The sequence below is a fragment of the Fistularia commersonii genome, chromosome 7 (assembly GCF_037954325.1).
Source record: "Fistularia commersonii isolate RoL2024-O1a breed Wild chromosome 7, RoL_Fcom_v1.0, whole genome shotgun sequence".
Classification (NCBI taxonomy): Eukaryota; Metazoa; Chordata; class Actinopteri; order Syngnathiformes; family Fistulariidae; genus Fistularia; species Fistularia commersonii.
In genome coordinates this window covers 12,340,606-12,360,879 of record NC_141290.1, presented here as the reverse complement: position 1 = coordinate 12,360,879, position 20,274 = coordinate 12,340,606, and the positions used below count along the sequence as shown (strand labels likewise).

Sequence of the window (20,274 nt, the reverse complement as noted above, 5' to 3'; positions counted from 1 at the left end):
ATACACGGTCTGGAAATGTGTTTCCCTGCACAACGAAATCATCACTTTGCCGTCCGGAGGGAAGCCAGATAGATAGCAATAAATAAATAATAAACATACTGTTACAGTCAGATAGACAGTGCACAGAAATGTAAAAGGGGAGCAAGTTGAAAGAAAGAATGTGAATTGATGTGTAAACAGTTGTGCTCACACAATGTGCAAGTTTAGAAAGTGCCGATTGAAAACAAAAAAACAGGGTATTATAAAGGTGATTCATTCATTTCTTTACAATTAGTTGAGTTTATAATGATCAATTATGATGATGACCAGCGCAGTGGCCCGGGAACACACAGGTCTGCATTTCAGCCCTGCAGGAAGCCGGAAGTGAGCGAGCCGAGGGGTTTTCTTCAGGCCACGCTGCTCAGATCCACACCCATCCGCCCTCCTGTTGCACGAGCCCTCTGCTACTACGGATGATGTCATCTTTGACCGGTGAGGGGAGGAGGAACCCGAACTACTCCAGCGCCCGCGGCCACTCCGTCAAGCTGACAATAGTTTGTGAAGGCTGTGCCGGAAGTGAATACATTTAGGTGTCAAAGTAACGATTAAGACGTTTTTGGTCGCTTCTCTGATTGCATACGTCATAGATAGATAGATAGATAGATAGATAGATAGATAGATAGATAGATAGATAGATAGATAGATAGATAGATAGATAGATATTAAATTATTAGGGAGATGGAAGATAAATAAAGAGGGAGACAGACGTTGTGACATTTCTGATTCTTTTTAGTGAGTTCTTTGTCTATGTTATTTGTACTATTTTAGTTTTTTTAAATGTCATGAAAAGTTCCACAAGATGCAAAAGAAAAGATGCACCATTACTTTAACTTAGAGTTTGTGATCTTTGTATTTCTAGCTAATGCCGATGTTGAAAATATTGGTAAAAAAAAAAATAAAAAATTGATTTTAATCACCTTTTACCCCTGTGTTGTTATGATGATCAAATGTCCTGCGAGTACATAATTTAAATGTCAGTGTTTTCACCGAATCATACACTGTGGATTAGGGGCAGTGTGGGGCAGAGGGTAGATAGAGCACTTGTCTTTGGAGCCAAACATTCCTGATTCAATTTCCGGCTCCTCCTTATGTGTCGAAGTGTAGTTGAGCAAGACACAGAATCCCTAGCTGCTCCCCTGGCGCTGGTCAATGGTAACCTACTGCTCATGGTTCATCCATGATGGCTTCATTTCAGAGAATGAACTTCCCCACGGGGATTAATAAAGGATAAATTATTATTATCTCCTGTTCCAAGTCTTGGTCAATCAACCTGAGATTGAGGCAATATTTGAAATCTTCCTGCTCTGCACAGGGGCATTGTTCCTGGTCCCAGCAAGCACAAAACGTTCTTGGCAGAACCAGTTTCACTTCAGAGTGCGCCTGGTTTCCCTCGAGGGGAAAGTACTCATTTTGTTAGGTATGCCTTTCTGTCGGTTCAGCTCCATGAGGCGCTACGCGTCTTTTATTTTGAAAATCTCAAACGGAACCTTTCTTCTGCAAGCGACGCAGCACCGGTAGGAGGCTCCTTTTCCCCTCGCCACCCCCGTTTCTCATCATCCCCTTCGTAAAAAAAAATTAGCAAATACTGCGGCGAGAAGTGAGTGTGTCACGACCGAGGAGCCGAACCGAGCGGGGATTAACTCTTTTCCGACGGACCCACACGGTTGACAGAAGGTAATTTCGAAACCTAACGGCTGCTGTTCGCCGGAATTCGGTGTATTTGACACAAGTCGACTCTTAATTATGACTCACTTACTTGGGTGAGAGAACAAGGTGGTGGCTCTTGCTCCAACCAACGTTCGCCCTTGTTTATTATATTCTATCTCCGCGAACCTCTCGGTTGTGAGTTAAACTCCATGTGTTTTTTAACCAACTAAATGTTACTTAGTTAAAGAGGCGGGTTCTCATTTTTTTACCCTCCCGTACAACTGTTGATAGTTTTTATTTCGTTTTTATTGGTAGTTTGAAAGTCAAATACCGTCGGTTTTGTGACGTTGCGGTGACTTCGATCTGCAACTCCGCAAATCCCATAATGAGCCACTTCTATTCCTGGGGACGCTCGGTTTCCTCCTCGTTTAAACTCACACCCGACCCCGTTTGAACTGTCGGGGAGGTTTTTTTATGTTGTTTTCAGTTCTTGTTCAAGCACATTCCGGGGAGAACATTTTTTTCATATCATAAGTCGTTGTAACCGAGGGGCTAAATGGTATTAACGTCAGCTGACCCGCTGCAACGTTAATTGCCACTTCCGGGTTTTAATGGGCGAGGTGGTTATTCCACATTGGCGTGATTATTATAATGTGATCTGACGTCAAATTTACATTTTTTTCTTGCGCTGCATCATAAATTAACAAACCCAAAAACAAAGTCAGGAGAAAATTCCCGATCAAACAATTCGATCTTGATTCGTGAAGAAGTCAAGACTATGTATTTTAAACTTTTACTCTTCCCGATTGTTGTAAGACAGCTGGTCATTTTTCATCGACGTGTCAGTGTTTTTAAGTTCTAAAGGCGATAAATAGTCAATGGTGAGAGTTCCATTTCAAATTGATTGTCTATCGATCAATAAAAAAAACAAAAAAAAAAACGATGGCCCATCACTAGTAACGATTGGTCCTTTTTGAAGTCCAGCTACAGAAAATGAATCCACAGCAGTCCTGTTTTGTACTAGCTGCAGTTTGAGGCTTATCAACAGAATTAAGGGATTATGAATAAGGATATCTTTGGTTTTAGAAAACTGTGAGTAAACAAAGCTAAATGGATACATTTACTATTAATTTGATGGGTGTTTTTGGTTGTAAATATATCTATATAAATCTAAAGGCAAGAATAAGTAGTTTGAGAGATAATAATCTACTGGTTATATTGGCAAAGAGATGTATTCTAATTTCAAACTGTAAATAGCGTCACACAAGGCAGTCATATGGAATGTTGACTTTTATACTTTGATTCCTCTTACTACGCTGCAATGTTACCAGTTTGGGGATGTTAACATCAGATTTGGTAATAATGTCTCAGCGAGGGTTCTCAGTCAAATTTAAGGAAAGTGATCAGGACAATGATCCTTACGGGTTGTACTTTGGCCTTAACTGGGATTTCATTTTGAACTTGAAGACCAGACTTAAATCAACTGAATGAAAGTGACAAGTCAATTCTGGCTCTGGCAGCTGTGGGTAGAACAGCAGTTTCCTCCAGCAGCCCGTCAGTCCTGTTTGGGTGTTTGTCACTTGAGTTTTTGTTCAGAAGTGACTCACCAGACGTTTTGTTCTCTAAAACTGAAGCAGTACGTCATGTGTCTCCGGCCCGCCGCCAGCTCCCTGCACTCTCCTGTCTGGCCTGACATCTACTCAGCGGGCTTTAATGGCGGTCATACCGGTGACCCTCATCCTTTAATGTCGTTATAAATTCACGGCCGCTTGATGGAAGCCGTGAAGGTGAGTGGGCTGCGGTGGTGAATTCGAAAATGGCCCCGGCAACTGTTAGACAAGCCCGCGATGAGAGCCCTCCATGATTGACATGGTCGTTATGGGGAGGGCACGCTGCACACATCAGGTGAAAGGACTAGCCTGGCATTCTTTAATAATCCAATCATTTGCTTTCTTGCTGGTACTCTGAGAAAATATTTTACAATATTATAGATTTTAATTAAATCTTTTAATCCTGATAAGAATACCTTTCATGTTATCTTTTTATATATCTTATTTTTTTTGTCTTGCTTATTTCCCACAACTACACAATATTGATTGTCTGGAAACTTGTTAATGTTTTTTTTTGGTTTGTTTTGTTTTTTTGTTAAGTATTTTACCTTTTTTGCCCACTAATTTTCATGTTCACAGCCTGAGGGGGAAATGCTATGATTAAATCTGCATTGACCTTGAATCTCAGGAAAGGTTTTCCTACACACTAGCAGCAGATTACAAAAAAAAAGTCAGTGAGTAATTCACTTATACTAATTTTAATATTCTGTTTTTACCAAAGAGGTTTGTGGTAGTTGTTGTGATGGTCTAATGGAGGGTTTGTTTAAACTTATGTGTTTTACTGGGCCGTTCACTGTCATCTTTTAAACCCTATCCCAAAGAAGTGGAACGGGCAAAAAAGCAAAATTGTAAGGCTACAGCAAGTGATTGAGCATCCAGCATAAACAAAGAAGACTCAGAACCTTGTATCCTTGCGTTAATGATCGTCCCTGACACATCCTTTTTCAAAGAATCATCCAGATTTTCCACAGAACAATTTCCGCATCTGGATATACACAATTGCAATTTATTTCTATGAATCCAAAATAATTTATGATCCAGTGATTAGACTTAGCGCTCTCTCTCTCTCTCTCTCTCTCTGTCTCTCTCAAAGGAAGCTTTGGGAAAAAACACTTTTCCAAAAGACGTAATCTATTATTTTACATTTCTTACTTTCACATTCAGTTCAGCCTGTTACAAGTTCAATCTGGACAGATGGGTGGTGGTTGGTGATCCTCATGAGTTTATTTAACGGGGCTGCAGACTCTTGAGAGATTTGTTCATTTCCATGGGTGTAGCTGCAAAGTCATGACTCGCTTGGTCTGCGAGCTTGCGTTCGTGTCACGAATGGCCAAAGACCGAGAGGCTGATAGGCTTTGTTTAACCCTGTTGTGGTCTGAGAGCTTCGTCCACACACTGAGGGTTTACTAACTCAAATTCACGTTTTTACAGAAACACTGAAGCCCTGCCCGCTCTCCTAAAGATGAAAAAAAAATTGTGAGGTTTTTCCCCTCCGATTTGTTTCGGAGAATGTCTCACCCTCCACGTGGTCTGTTTGTTTCTTTGTCTCTTTTTTTCTTTTTTTTTTTTTTTCTTCAGTCAGATTTAGACAATAAGATGTTTTCAGGTGGTGTGGACATCTGGTGTCTCGCGCCGCCCCACTCACACTCAGCCAGAGCCTCTACCAGAGTATAAACTTTGGCCCATTTATCAGACAGGCATGTGGAGCTGCAGAAATTGCTCAAACGCTTCAGCTGCTTAGAACCTGAGGCTTCTTTATATCCCAGGAACAGAAAACTGAAGAGCAGATGATAAAGCTACCTCCCTGTTTATTCAAGGTTCCCCTTCTTCTCATTTCAATGGAATTTTCCGTAACAGGATCTGGACTAGAATTTTAATCTCAGGATGAACGTGACAAAGATTCTGTTTTTGCCCTGTCAGTTATGATGCATTTATCCACAGCTGGGATTCAACTGCAGATCCTTCCCGGCTTCTGCGTGACGCTGCGTGCTGAAAAACAAAATGAAAAAGAAAAACAAAACAACAAGGAAATAACATCACTCAGTACTCCTGCCTTTCTGTGGGTTGTGAGGTGCATGAAAGAATGGTGAAACCCCGGAAAGCCTGTTAGACAGGCCAAACAATCCTCCTGTAGGAGTCAGCTTCCCCCTCATATGTTTGCCTGTTTTAAATACCTCGGAGCTGTGCAGTCATCAGTCACCCCAGCAACAGCTGTACTCTCAGTACCTGTGCTGAAACTGTTATTGAGAGTGAGGCTGAGCAGTTACCTGTGTGGATTTCATGGGGCTCAGCTAGTTGCGTAACTTTCCCATTGGCCCCTAAGCCTCAGGAAACATCCTCGAAGATGGAGGGAGGAGGTAGCAGCATGTTCATTAACTTGCTACATTGCTTGAATAGTTGCAGGACGTGGTGATGGTTTGCTTTCTGTGTTTTTAGTGATCCCACATGTTTTCAATTTGCCAAGGCCTCCATCCTCGACAACTCCTTACACCATGGCTGGATTTTCCACATTAGGTGTGTTTCCTGAGGGAATTTTTTAGTATGAAAATTATGTCACGCGCTCATAAATAGTGGACGTGTGAAAGGTGCTGCTCAACAAACACCAAAATCAAATCTAATGCAGCACCAGCGATTTTACATGTTTTAATAATCCCAAGCTTTCCTTGGCATATCCTTGTACCTTCTTGTACATGAAGAACATTCATGCTCAGTCTCTCTTACCTTAGTGATAGTATAAACATGTTCTTGTAATATATTTTGGATGGATGGTTGTCACTCATGGCGTTTTACAATGATTCTAAAAAAAAAGTCAAATAAGTTGTTTTTTAAGGGGGATATCCCAATTGTAGAAATAACAACAACCAAGTGATATTGAGATCCAGGCAGGAATATTGTGCATCACAATTTTAAATTAGATTCAGTATTAAACTCAGAACATGATTACAGTTGGACAGTGTCTTTGTTTTTACACACACACACACACACGTATATACATACATACACACACATATGTGTGTGTGTGTGTGTATGTATATGTGTGTATGTATACACATACACATATGTGTGTGTGTATGTATGTATATACGTGTGTGTGTATACATGTATACATACATATACATGTATGTATGTGTATATGCATGTGTACACATATATGTATATATACACTTGTGTTTGTGAGTGTGTGTATATATTTATGTATTTCAAATCCTTTCTGTAATTTTTTTAGAGAGATCATTTGTGCGTCTTATGTTGCCCTGCTTATTGCACCTTCCTCAGAGCAAACATAAGCTATGAGACAAATGTCAAGGGAAAATTCATAAACAGCAAAAATGACATGACTGGAGCATCAGTTGGAGGAAAAAAAGATAGCTGTTTCAGTGCTGATGATGGTAAGCGGAACCAGACCCACATATTGCTGCTCTGGAGTCTCCTTTTTGTACATTTCCTATAATACAGATGCCTACAGTATAATTACACAAGCGACTGGGGAGAGACATTTTTTTTATTTTGTTGGCAGTTGATTTGCATGGCTCTTTTTAATACATATTTCTTGAATGCAGCTGAGAAAGTGCAGTGTTACCTCCTGCCAGCGGAGAAGTCATGTGATCTTATCACACAAAGGGTTGTCAGTATGCCAAACTTTCAAATGAATTTGGTATATATTTGATACCTCTTTCAACACCATGGCAAAGAGAAAAAAGATTCCACAAAATTGTATAACCCAACAGAAAATTAACATAATTTAGAATTTTTAGAAAAGCATTGGCGAGAAAAAAGGAATTTCGAGACCAAAGCTCTAATAATATAAACAGTAATACTAAGAGTTTGTCCCAGCATTAATTAAGACAAGCTATATAAAAATAAAATCCATACAAAACTGATATGATATGTGCAAACAGATATAAAACCCAATTCATCGTCTCAGTTGGTTCTGCACAGCCTGCCCTGTATCTGAGTGTACTCTGCTTGCGGAGTCCTCACAGGAACCAGAACTTTGTGGCATCCGTTAACTATTTTTACTCCTTTTAAGTTGATGTGGATCATAGGCGTGTTTTTGGAGACATTTTTAAAGGAAAGTTAAACACATTTTTTAATCTGCCTTTGACATGGATATAGGATTCCTGCATTTGCTTCTGGCTCAGTATCGTGGACTCATCCTTGATGTTTCATGCTGCATGTTGCATTGAAGATCTCATTTGTAGATCTGTTTGTACTTTGTTGGTATTCTTTGAAAGGTACCCAGTGAGTTGTTTAATATCTGATCACTTGAACACATCGGATAAAAGTACCAAAGCTTTTGACAACCCAACATGTTCTGAAGGCTTTTAATGTGCGTCCTCCCTTTGTCCACGCTAGATCAAATCATCACGGATACATGTTGTGTCGTCGAGATTAAAGGTCGAAGCTAGCTGATAACAGTCTCAGATTATTGAACCCCAATTCATGATTCAATCAGACTTTGTAAACACAGAACTGCTAACTGTCAGTTCCTGCTGGTTGTATCATGATGAACAGGCTTCCTCTGGATTACAGTTTGAATGAGTTACCATTGGCAACCAACAAGACCCCACTCTCAGCAGCAGCTATCATTAGTATCCATTACTGTTTAAAATTGAGGGTATCAGTTCACAGGTAATCATACAATAAAGGTTCTGAGGGAGATTTCACCCATAATATTGTTCTACCACTTTACTCTTCCATGGAGTTGCTAAAAATATGCTGACCCTCCAAGTTGGACTGGTTTTACTGGTTCTGTTTATGAGCTTAAACTGGTTATGACTATATGCGACATGGCTGAAGTGGCATCTGTCACTAGGACACCTTTGGGCAAATGAGAAAACAAGCCCAGACCAGCAGCTTGTGCTGACAGGACCACAGCACTAAATCTGCTTTTCATTAACGGAGTAAAAGCTGCATGACAACATAATAAACAGAATATAATGCTAACAGACTAACAGAGCTGTTAGTGTCAGCCTGACGTGCACAATTTACTGTTGAGCCCAGGTGGCAACATGAATGAGATTTAATATCTGTATGTGGGTACAGTTGCTGCTCATTTTAATTTGCCCCTATGAGCTCTGCAGGAGGTTGTTGTTACAATGTGTATTATCAAGATCCATTTGTACCAGTTAATTCAAAACAATAGACATTGTTCTGAGTGGAGCTCTATCTCTAATGTAATAGGATTATTTAACTATAAATGACCATCTATTTTTTTCCGATGGAGTAACATAAAAATATTTCAGAACTATTTATAAAAAGTGTAGGCGGGGCAGTGTGCACAATGGCAGAACCATAGGGATTAGTGGAGTGTTGGGTACGCCATATACAATATCTGATGATATACATATATGAACAATTGTATATTAGAATGATTGTTGTCCATTGGACAAATATTGTATCCTTTGGGGTTTTTTGTGGTCTGTTGTTGTATTGTCATTATTTTCTAAATGAGTTGTTTCCCCATTCAAAAAGTTAGTTTTACAGCTAATGGACAAGCTGAAGGCCCCATTTGACTCAAAGAACAGAGTGAGGGGTGATATCATATCATATCATATCAGACAGGATATGCCATGTGCTATATGCTATTGCTTTTCAATATTTTCAGTTGACCTGTGGCAAATTAAAGAGCAAGACTGTGGGTAGTTGTCAAGCCACATGTGAATACAGAATCCTCATAAAAATAGGCTTCTGAACACTTTGCTGTTGCTGGGCACAATGCTCTGCATATATATATATATATATATATATATCAACCCTCACTGAGGCCGTGGGACACATTTCCATATTGTTAATCTTAACTAAGGTCACGCTCTTTCTCTGGTGTCATTTTCCCACATGAGCAGTTTTTTTGTCAACTGTTTCACCTAGTACTGAAATTCCATGCAACACTACCATTTGGTGCCTTGGCTAATGTCAAACGTGCCACGTCAAGATACTGTGTCGCTTGTTACCCAACTCAAACAAAGCCAGTGTCTTACCATCCAAGTATGTAATACCAGATAGCATGCCAGTATGACAGGCATCACATCAGTCCATGTGATGTAGTCATGCCGTGCTGTCTCCTCTCTGGTGGCAGCTTAATAACAATGCCCCCCAGTCCGCCTTTATTTGTTTTATACAGAATGGCGGGACAGAATAATGGTAATTCACTTATGCCTCCAACATTCAGTGTGAAAGGGGACTTTTGTGTGGCACTAAGAGATATATTGTGTACATATACATGTATGTGTGCCTGCATGCATTCTTGCATGTTTTTTTGCCTCTGGCAGCCCTCCTCTTGCCCTGGCTCTTCTGAGGCCTGTTCAAACAGAACTGCAGCCAAACGCCCCGCCCAGGGTTCCCAGTACAGGAAGTGGATTGTTTTGTTTCTCAGGGTAACCCTCTGAGGCCTCGGCCCTGCTGTCTCCCACTGTTTGGCTTTGAACCCATCGTTGCGCTCATCTTTCTGTGGCTCCTGCCACCTCTGAAAAGCAACTTTGCCACATTTGTGGCAACATTTTTCCCTGGAGAGGAAATAAAGATGTGTTTCTGGACAAATTCTACGGTATAGTTAATTATATTTAAAGCCTTTCAGTACCATTGCATTGAAATGAGCCTTAAGAACATAAAATGCAACCAAACCCTGGCCAACCTGTCCATAACAATATAGTAATAAAAAAAAAATACAAATTAGACTTAATTTGCACTGTTGTAAAGTTGATCGTGTTCAGAGACAGACCGGGCGATTTCTCATTTCCTCGAATTCACTTGATTTGTATCCAAAGTAGTAATACAATAATATCTTACAGAATGTCAGCATTACTTTTTGTCCCTCATACCTCATCCAGATTTTTTTCCTGCGACAAATGAAAACTATAATGTAAATACCAGTGCTTTTTAAAAACCATACTCTACCAACTGTCTAAAGCATTAATTCATTTCAGACATGACTAAAGCTGTCTCTGATTCCCCACTGTAGAATACAGACTGATGTGGTCTGACAGAATAGTTGATAAGGTTACATACAGCATAAACACACAAAATTAAACCAGCTGTCTATTACAGGCATGCTGTCACGCAACACAACAAATTAAATCAATTTGGTGGGATTAGCTAAAAACAGCTGGGCAGAGTAAAGCCATCCTTTGAATGTGTCACAATATCAACATGAGCACATCCTTGTTTCTTATGTAACCAGGATGCAGTGGTGTTCTAAGAACTGGTAAAATAACTCGTGAGCAGTTGACAACTAACTGCAAAAGGTTGTCCCATTGTCTCTTTGAGTTCAAAAATGCAGTTCGCATTTGAGTTTCTGTTCACTCCAATGATATATCTGATGTTGACATGACTTTTTGTTTCACATTGATTAACGTGTTGCACAACGTGCCCAGCCCCGTGACTACCTGTTTGATAAACGAGCTATGTTTTGCTTAAAACCGTCTCATTAATTCACTGAGTTGTTGGAAGGCCAGAAGAGCTCCACGGGTTCATTTAATGATTTTTTTTAACGACTCCCTGCTGCTCACTTTGGCCAAGAGGTCAAACCCAACTCAAACTTTTGCCTGCAGCACCGAGAGATGAATTTCCCTGCGCAAGTGGGTGCCCTTGTGAAGAGGATTGCTGTCAAGACTGTCTGGCAGAAAGTGGATGAGGTGAGGAGCCAAATGACTATATGCACAGCTGTTCCTAGGCAGCAGGGCTCTGCCTCATCCATCAACTGCACAGCTAAGTCATCCTCACACAGTCCGCGCACACGCCAACCGAAGACAGCCTCCCCTTCGAGGTTATTGCAGAATTGTTTCTTGCATTGTTGGATTGTATGTCGTGCACAGTAAACCAGCAAAGTGCCACAATTTGATGCCTGAAGGGTGGCTGTAAAATACTTTAGCTGGATGGCGGAGATGCTGCCTACATTCATCTGTTACGGGTTTGTTTTAGTGTAAAACATTGCCAGCTTTCATTTATACACTCACAGCAGGGTGTTGCAAGTTACGGCATCACATTTAGGAAATTTCACCTATTACATAACTTCAAGGATGTGAGTGATACAGCGTAATGGCTGGCAGTTAACTCAAAATGTATCGAAACTGAACAACTATATCTCGCATATGTAAATCCTGTCCAGTTAACCTTCGGCTGATTTTTCAAGGCATAGCAGCATAGGGAGAAAAAATAAATAAAAAATTAAACAGGAGTGATAGTTTTGAAAACACACTTCGCAAGCTTTATTGCACTATGGTCAAATATTCCAGAAGAATACAGGTTTATTGTATTCAATGCACAATTTACAATTTGTCACAGTATGTGTCATATAGCAGGGTACAAGAATGGCTGTGTATACTTTTAATTTTATGTAATTGGGATACGATAAGCCATCCAGCTTCTGTGATGAAATTTGAACTGAACTTGTGTCTTTGAGATCAAAAACAGAGACATGTTCTCGCTGCACTTTTGGACAAGTTCCCCACCAGCCTCCGTGATTTCCACTGACATTTGCTATGAAGTATATATGAAAGGGAGGAGCAGGAGTGATCAGCCTTATGGTACATTCCTTCATGTTCCAAATAGTCTCTGCTCTCCCTCTTTCTTCCCCCATCCTTCTCATCTGCTGCTCATGAAGCTTTGTAGTTGAGATTTGGCATTGGGGGATTCAAGGTCTGTCACTGCAGCTGCCTGTGACAGTGCGCAGATCAAGACGGCCTCCCATAGGTGTAATTTGATGCAGGAACTGTCAGTCATAGTGGTCGCTCGGGATCCACGTTGTGTTTAAGAGAAAAGTTTTCATGCAGGTTTTCTTGTTTTATTTTGTATTAATGCAAAGTGTACCAATAACTTAAGTATGTAGAGATGACTACACACCAAGTCTGGCATTGCTGTTTGAGGCCTCCTTTCAGTGTGACTACTTAAAATTCCAATAGCTCCTCTGAAAATTCTTTGTCCTTGTGAGGTGCTGCTGATAATTCAGCGACTCGACGTCCTGTTCAAGTATCATTTTCAGACGAGTTCCAGTGTAAAAACCCCTCCTCCTCTTGTTTCCCGACAGAAATGGCAGCCATACGGAAGAAGCTGGTAATCGTCGGGGACGGAGCTTGTGGGAAAACATGTCTCCTCATCGTCTTCAGTAAAGACCAGTTTCCTGAAGTGTATGTCCCAACGGTGTTCGAGAACTACATAGCTGATATCGAGGTTGATGGAAAACAGGTTTGTACACTGATAAGTCATGCTTGCCTCATAAAACAATACCGTCTTTTAAGTAATAACAACAGCCTTGAGGGGGGGGAGCGTCTTCAACCAGAACATATCTACACCATACTACTGAGATACAATGCAGTGCTTCACTTCATGAGCATTGTCTTGGAAGGCCACGTTGGGGTTAGTTGAAAACAAAGCTTTAAAAAATCCAAACAAAGGCAACCGTTTTTATGCAAGAGCTTTATCCACCTTAGTTCTTGCCCATCACCAGTGAGGGGACAAGGTTAGCAGCTAATACTCAGATCAGTTTGATATTTGATCTATCATCTTCTTGCCCATTCTGAAATCTTGAGTCAAGTGCCTTTGGCAGATCAGTCATTTTATCTACCGTGAGCCTCAGCCGGCTCATTAATGTAACCCCAGTCTGAATTAGCTGGCTATCTTTTGACTTGTAAGACATTTTTATTTTGATTCTTTTTTGTATAGACAACTATTGTGATTTATTTCTCTAGCTACAAGTGTAGAAATAAAATTCAATTTGGCCTTGCTCAGTCCTTTATGAAGATGGTGATCCCTAGAGTGAGAACAGAGCTTGGGGGAAAAAAAGAGAAGAAAAAAAAAGCTTGTAAATATGTGGTACCCTCCTCAAGAAATAATTTCCAGACTGATCTGAAATTGTCAGTGCTGATCTCTCCAAGAGAGTTCAAAAGTATTATTAGGGATTGAGAGTGTAACTCCCTTGTTCAATGTGGCAAAACAGCCGCAATCTCAATGAGGTTTCTCACCTGGCTAAACAGAGTGAGTGAGTGAGTGAGTGAGTGAGTGAGTGAGTGAGTGAGTGAGTGAGTGAGTGAGTGAGTGAGTGAGTGAGTGAGTGAGTGAGTGAGTGAGTGAGTGAGTGTTATTCTGCAGAATGTTTGTTCTTGACTTAATACTTATTTTTCACCATAATTTGCAAATAAATTCTTAAAAATCAGATTATGTGATTTTCTGGATATTTTTTTTTCTCAATCTGTCACAGTTAAAACCCATGATAATGGAAGATGTAGTAAAATGTTCAGATAGACTTTTACGTATTGTTTGATTATTTTGCTCTCAGTTGTCGAGTGATCATATTTTCGGGATTTTTTTTCGTTGTTGCTGTGAACAATCAGAGGAAACCAGCTATTTAAGTCGCACAAGCAGGAGTGCGAGACGTCACGGTCATCCACAGCCGAATCTGAGCTGCAGATGGCTTGTTATGTCAAAGGGATTTGTTCTTGTGTGCTGACCGCCGCTGTTGGATCACCATTGGGCAAAACAGGAAATTACTCTACTTCCCAGCTTCCTGTTCAGACATAGAACAGGGATGTCTCCTCACAGTCCCCCTCCATCCCCCTGGACCCTCGTCCTCCTGTGAGATAAATGTCTCTCATTTCCTGCCATGGCCACTCCTGAAGTGAGGGGGCGGGTTAACAGTTTAGGACTGGAAAACAAACACGGAGACCTTTGATGGACATTGTTCTTGAAGGTCATTTGGCAAAATTGTGAGTGTCACCTCCTTTAGGGGATTGCTAGCGCTGTAGGAATTAGAAGATTATACAACTGGCTGGATTGGATTTGTGCTCTCAGTCTCTAAATTCATCCCCCACTTCTTAAGAGTAAAACATTCCCCTCCTTTTCTTGTTAGTGGACTGGTTTCATCTAAAAATAGATGTTTTCCCTGTCCCCCTTCTTTTTTATTCGCTCCCAAAAGTATGGCATTAACAGCGAGTCCGGTGGGAACATTGTTGCTCTGGTTGCTCTTGTGTTCTCTGTGCTGCTGCCTCCCACCCTCTGCCTCTGCAGTACTCTATTTTGGAACTGTAAACTGATGTTAGGGCTCTCTGTGGGCATACCGGTGTCTGTTTGGTATTAAGTTAAATTCCATTTGTTTTGTTTTATTATTATTATTAATAATATTATTATTATTGTATTTTTATGTCCTCTCAAAAACACTGAGTCAGATGCCAAGCTGCTCTTGTTTGCCCTTATGTGCACAGAAGGTATGTGGCTGGAATGTGGCCGATCTCCTGCTTTCCCCTAATTGAATTAATCAGTTGCGTGACGGCTCAGGCCAGTCCCCATGTTAATTTCCACAACGATGACAAAAAGACGTAAGACACTGATTAGGTTTTAACCGCAGCGTTGAGCGAAGTAAATGTCTGTGCGTGGAATTTCCCACGGCCACAGGCAGCAGCAGTAGGAACGAAAGATGCAAAGTAATCATTGTCATCCTTCAAGTGAAAATGGAAATTGGAGATTTAAAAGGTTTTAAGGTTAAGCAATCTAAACACCATTAGCGTCTTGGTATTTAAAGCCTCCAGAGAATGACTTCAACCCAGAGCTTTAAACGGCAAGGCTCCAGGGAAGATGGGGGGAAAAAATCTGCTCCATCACTCACGCCACCGGGATATTTGTTTGCGTTTCCACCTGGAACAACGAAACCCTCTTTATCTTCTCTCCAAGCGTGACAAGTGTTCATTTTCAGCCCACATGTTTCCAAAATCAAGAACTTATAATAAAACAAAACACTGAACAAATGTTAAGCCCAACACAAACTGACTTTAACATGGGTGAAGTTGAGATCAGTGTGTGTTTCCAGCTGACAGTAGCATTGCGCTTTTTTTCCATTTGTCCAGTCCTTGAAAGTCTAGATATTAAATATTGTGCTAGTAGTTGCAGAAAAAAAGATCTAGCATAAGAAAAACTGGCCTAGTCATCCATATTGGAATTAATCTGTAATATCAGGTGCTTCTCTGTTAGGTACTTATACCTTTATGAAATTTGCCTCTGTTCCAGGTGGAGCTGGCGCTGTGGGACACAGCAGGCCAGGAGGATTACGACCGGCTGAGGCCTCTCTCTTACCCTGACACGGACGTCATTCTTATGTGCTTCTCCATCGACAGCCCCGACAGTTTAGGTACCTACCTCTAATTACCAAATTGCGTTTGTGCAAACTTTATTCAGAGAGGCTGTGGCGACTCGTAGCTTCATCAGCAGGGTTTTTGGACTTTCCTTCTTTGCACCAAATCAGTTTTGTAAAAGCTTCTATCAAGCCGTGTGTTAAACCTCTTTACTGGAGTTGACGGGAGGTGGGATTATTCCAGATAAACTCATCTTTGCCTGCAGCGATCTATCATGACAAGTGTTCTGCAAGAACGGATTCTGGGCTGCCTCTCACTTTTTTTTTAGTCCCCCAGCTCTCCCCCTGACTCCCTTCCCCCAAATATTTCAACATTTTCCCCCTCTCCCGGGACAGAAAATATTCCAGAGAAGTGGACGCCCGAGGTGAAGCACTTCTGTCCCAATGTTCCGATCATCCTGGTGGGGAACAAGAAGGACCTAAGGAATGATGAGCACACGCGGAGAGAGCTGGCCAAGATGAAGCAGGTATGAAAGCCGCCCGAAGGATGAAGAGCCATAGACTGTTGTAATCAAACACGTGGGGGCACTGGAGTTCCGGTGATCCTCTCCAGGGTCAAACATTTCATGAGGTGCACGTTGTCAGGCCGCCGGCGGCCCTGTAATATTTCACACTGTAGCAAGGTTGAACTTTTATTTTTTCACCTCTGACTTTTTGTTAAATGTCAATCTGAACACAGTCTTCGTTGTACAATGTGAAGGCTGAACGTGTAAAGGGAAAGAAGGCCAAAGTGCAGCTTACAGAGCCGCACAGCAGCTCACGCTTCTAAAAGTACAAGGTCCAGTTTGGCCACATTAATTCATTTAGCCTGAATCCCATTTTGGTTTACAAGTTATTTAAATTATGACCTCTTCTAGTGCTTCAGACTTCTGCAGAGGGAAACAAGTCCCCTCGGGGCAATTCGGGGAGAGATACGGAGCACAAATCACCCTTCCAGTCAGATGTGTTTTCTGAAATTGTCTGCAAACCTGAGTAGTACAGATGGGGCACTGACTCACAGTTGTTCCTGAGGGTTCAACAGCTTACATAAATGTGATACATAGTTGAATATCATCTGTAATGCCTTTTTCAGTACTGGAATTTTACTGTTTACATTTTGATATGTTGCATAATCTCTCATTATTATTATTATTATTTTTCTCTTATTTTTCTCTTCTATTATTTTTTTTCGCATCCTTCTTTATCTGTTGATGTTTTTTTTTTTTTAAATAATAAATCTATATAAATGTTTTTTCAAAACCATGCTAATTTTGTTGGTAGTATCTTGTTGACATTGGTGTCATTGGTGTCAGGTTTTCTGATTTTTAACATATGAACTGATCAATTAATTTTTTGTAATTTTCCTGTGATTTGAAATGAATTCATTTTTATTAGAATACATTTCTAATACTGCATCACAAAATTGTAGTATGCCATCACAGCAAGGTCATTTGAATAAATATTCAAATAAGCCCACAAGTCTTGATGATGTGTTTGATTCATGCAGGAGCCAGTGAAGACTGATGAAGGCCGAGAGATGGCCAACAGGATCAGTGCTTTCGGCTACCTGGAATGCTCTGCCAAAACCAAGGACGGCGTGCGGGAGGTTTTTGAAATGGCCACACGAGCAGCCCTGCAGGTCCGCAAGCGCAAGAAGAGAAGTGGCTGCACTCTGCTGTGAGCGGCCGCTCCAACCATCCGTCCGCACACTCTAACATCCACTCAGCAACAGGAGGAAAACACAAAAAAAGGACCGACCTTTTACCAATCTTTGTACTCTTATCTTTTCATTGAGTGGTAAGAGACACATAAACAAATCAGTACAGGAAATTGACTTTTGTCTATGTTACAGTTGTGGTTAGAAATCGTCAAATCTTTCTTGTTGATTTGCTTTTTTTTTCCCCCCTCCTCCACTATCTGTCCTTCCACATAGAATGATTTCCTTCCATTTGTAAAATAACAAGGCAGTAGGTGCACATATTTGTACGCAACAATGTTCTCCATGAGCTCGGGAAGCACGGAAACTGTCCGTCCGTCCTTCCTTCCTTGCGTGGATTAAATCATTTTGAGGAAGGTCTCGTTCAATAAACTTAACATCCGTTGTTTATTGCAGTAACTTGTTTCTGCGGAAATCGTTTGGCCATGAAAGCTTGTGCCTCTTTTTTTTTTTTTTTTCAGTTTTCTTAACCGCCGTGTTTGTCAGCAAACATTTCAGCTATTGCGTTGTGCTGTCACTCATTGTAGTCGGTGATGTGGTCATGAAAAAAACCTGAGCAACTCATTAACGAGTCGCTTTAGACAACTTTAAATTGTTCTCCAAGCTCACATTTAGAAGAAAGATGGGCAGCTATCTCAGTGATGGAAATGCGCCACGGGCGGGATTTTTATTTTCCGTGATAAAAAAGATGGCAATATTCACATGCATCTCTCGTTCCGGTCTCTGGTTTGTGCAGCCGACCCCGGGGGGAGGAGAGAGAACTGGCCAGTATGACTCAACTATGCACAATGGCTCCTAGGACCTACAGGGAGGTGATGCATCAGAGACAGAAATTGTAGCGCCAGTGTTATCCGTGGCGCATCTCCAACTTGCAGCTGCTCTACCACAATAAGTACGTTAGTCCGCCGGCCACACCCGCAGTTGGAATCTGTGCACGAAACGGCCGTGCAAAACAAAACCCATATGTCGTTTAAGAGCCGCTGGCCTTTGCGTGCAGATGCTCCCAGCAAATAGACGTTCCTTTTTCGCACTGCGGTGTGTGTGAGGGCTTTTTTTTTTTTTTTCCTGCCCCCCCCTTCCACCCTTGGTGCCTTCCCCTTTTCAGGTGTGCCTTTGGTTGTCGCCCCCACACCCCACCCCTGCGACCAGATAGACCAGCTGCTCCGCACCGACCTGATTCCAACAGTCATTTTGACCTGAGCCTTTACCATAGAACTTTTGCTGTGAACATTCAACTTCCCCAAACAAAAACTAATGAGCCTCCATCACAAGCGGCACTGAATTGGCTCTAACACATTACATCATGCAGTTTTGTCCGATAAGAGAACCTCCCTAACGTTACAGGAAAAAATAGTCCATTTGCAGAGCAGAAACCAGGACTTGGTTTTTATAGCCAGCAGTGGATTGGATTGCCAAAAGCAATTTGCGACATGATGCTGTTGAATCATCTTCAGAAACCAGCTGTCCTGGACATCTATTAATCTCTGTCATCTGATAGATGTCATATTTTAGTTGGAAATGAAATGGAATCTGATAGGCGGTTAAATCCAATATTGAAAAATAACTAAAAAAGGCAATAAAGATGTCAACATTGTCCTGTGTTGTTCACATCACGCAGGACTTTTGAATTGATTTAGGGCAGTTAGCAACAGAAAAACGTCATGTTTGAAATATCAACCCCTCAGCTCACTGTTGTACAGCTAGAAAACTGAAAACGTGATCAGATATTTTAAGTATGGAAAACTGAGGTGCAAAGTTTTCATATTAGCCAATACTTATACAAATACCAGTAATGAAGGATCAGCGGAGGCCTACTGATTACTCACTCTTTTCCTGTTCTATTGATCCTTTCAGGGATTATAACTTGGGATTTTCTCTCACAGCAGCCGTAGATTATCTGTGGTTGAACCCGATTTCATCGTAGAGCAGATCAAACAGGCGCAAATTCCAAAGTCCATTTCTTTTTTTTTTTTCACACTGGTTGATTTATTCTGAAAACACAGGAGCTTTTGACGCATCTCTTGAAAGGCCTCATTTCAGGCAAAGTTGTCTCTCTATCCCTTCTTTTTTTGACTTCTGTTGCTCATTTGGGCTTTTTTTGTGCATCGTGGGTTAATGGTGTAGAGCATCTCTGATGTTGCATGCAGCCTCACTCTGCAGCCAGTAAAGGCATACAAACCGACCAGCTGGCAAGATCAATGACTATTACCGATAATGCAGCTTTATACGCTCCACCAGCTGAGTACAGATGCTATTAAATGTGGAATCCGGGTTCTTTTCGCTTGTTTGTTTTGGGGGGAGCAAGAGAAAACATTTTAAGCATTATAGCTATCAATACACGCAAACATGGAGGCCAACAAGCACACTGATGATGCCACAGTAAACCATTTCAAAGGTTGTTTTTTTGGTTTTTAAATCTGCACGGATGCATCTTGAATGTTAAGTTGCAGTTTGGGCTCTGTGTTTGTGGGTAAAAGCGAGATTCAAGTCCAGGGAAACAGTGGGGCGTACAGTCCGATGGACCTCTGCAGGAGGAAGCAAAGCTTACAAACAAAAGGCATTTTGCCATGTCGGGCGTTTCATCACGAGCATGTACTTTACTAACCGTGTATGCAAGTAACATTTTGCCACATCCAAATTGTTTGTACTATGTCTCTGCATGTACGAGTAAACCATAGGTCTTTACAGTGCACACACACACACACACACACACACACGTTGGGAACAGCTTCTGCTCAGTGTTGTAACTTTTCTTTCTCTCTGGAAGTATTTGAAAAACGATTTAAGGATCCAGATTTATAGAAAGCTCATTATAAATACTGCTTTGTAAACAGGAAGTGTTGTAGTCAGTGTTTGATCTGAGGCAAACATGAACATTGTTAATAAACTATTTTTGAGACAAGAGTATCACAGGTTCCTATTGTAATCATTCCTTGAGGAGAAAAAAAAAACAAAAAATAAAAATATAAATGAAAAAATGGCCAGGTCATGGCCAGCAGGGGGTGCCTGCACCCCTGGAGGAAGAGATTTTCAGCTTGTATTTTGAAAATCGTCCATTTCCTGATTGGAAAAATTGTAAAGGATTTATACAAATGTGCTTGTTTTCATTTAACAGTAAATAAAAAGTTAGTGGAAAAAAACTTTGCTGGGTGCTAAACCACACT

The 20,274-nt window shown here is 41.1% G+C and overlaps 1 protein-coding gene across 1 annotated transcript; it reads left to right on the top strand.

Annotated features, from left to right (window-relative positions):
- The first annotated feature begins 1,560 nt into the window (after nucleotides 1–1,560).
- On the top strand, nucleotides 1,561–20,017 carry rhoca (ras homolog family member Ca). The gene is made up of 5 exons (XM_086149837.1): nucleotides 1,561–1,713; nucleotides 12,322–12,479; nucleotides 15,291–15,411; nucleotides 15,751–15,881; nucleotides 16,901–20,017. Exons 2-5 carry the CDS (start codon nucleotides 12,324–12,326, stop codon nucleotides 17,072–17,074), a joined length of 582 nt encoding a protein of 193 aa, XP_086005963.1. The 5' UTR covers nucleotides 1,561–1,713; nucleotides 12,322–12,323; the 3' UTR covers nucleotides 17,075–20,017.
- The last annotated feature ends 257 nt before the right edge of the window (nucleotides 20,018–20,274 follow it).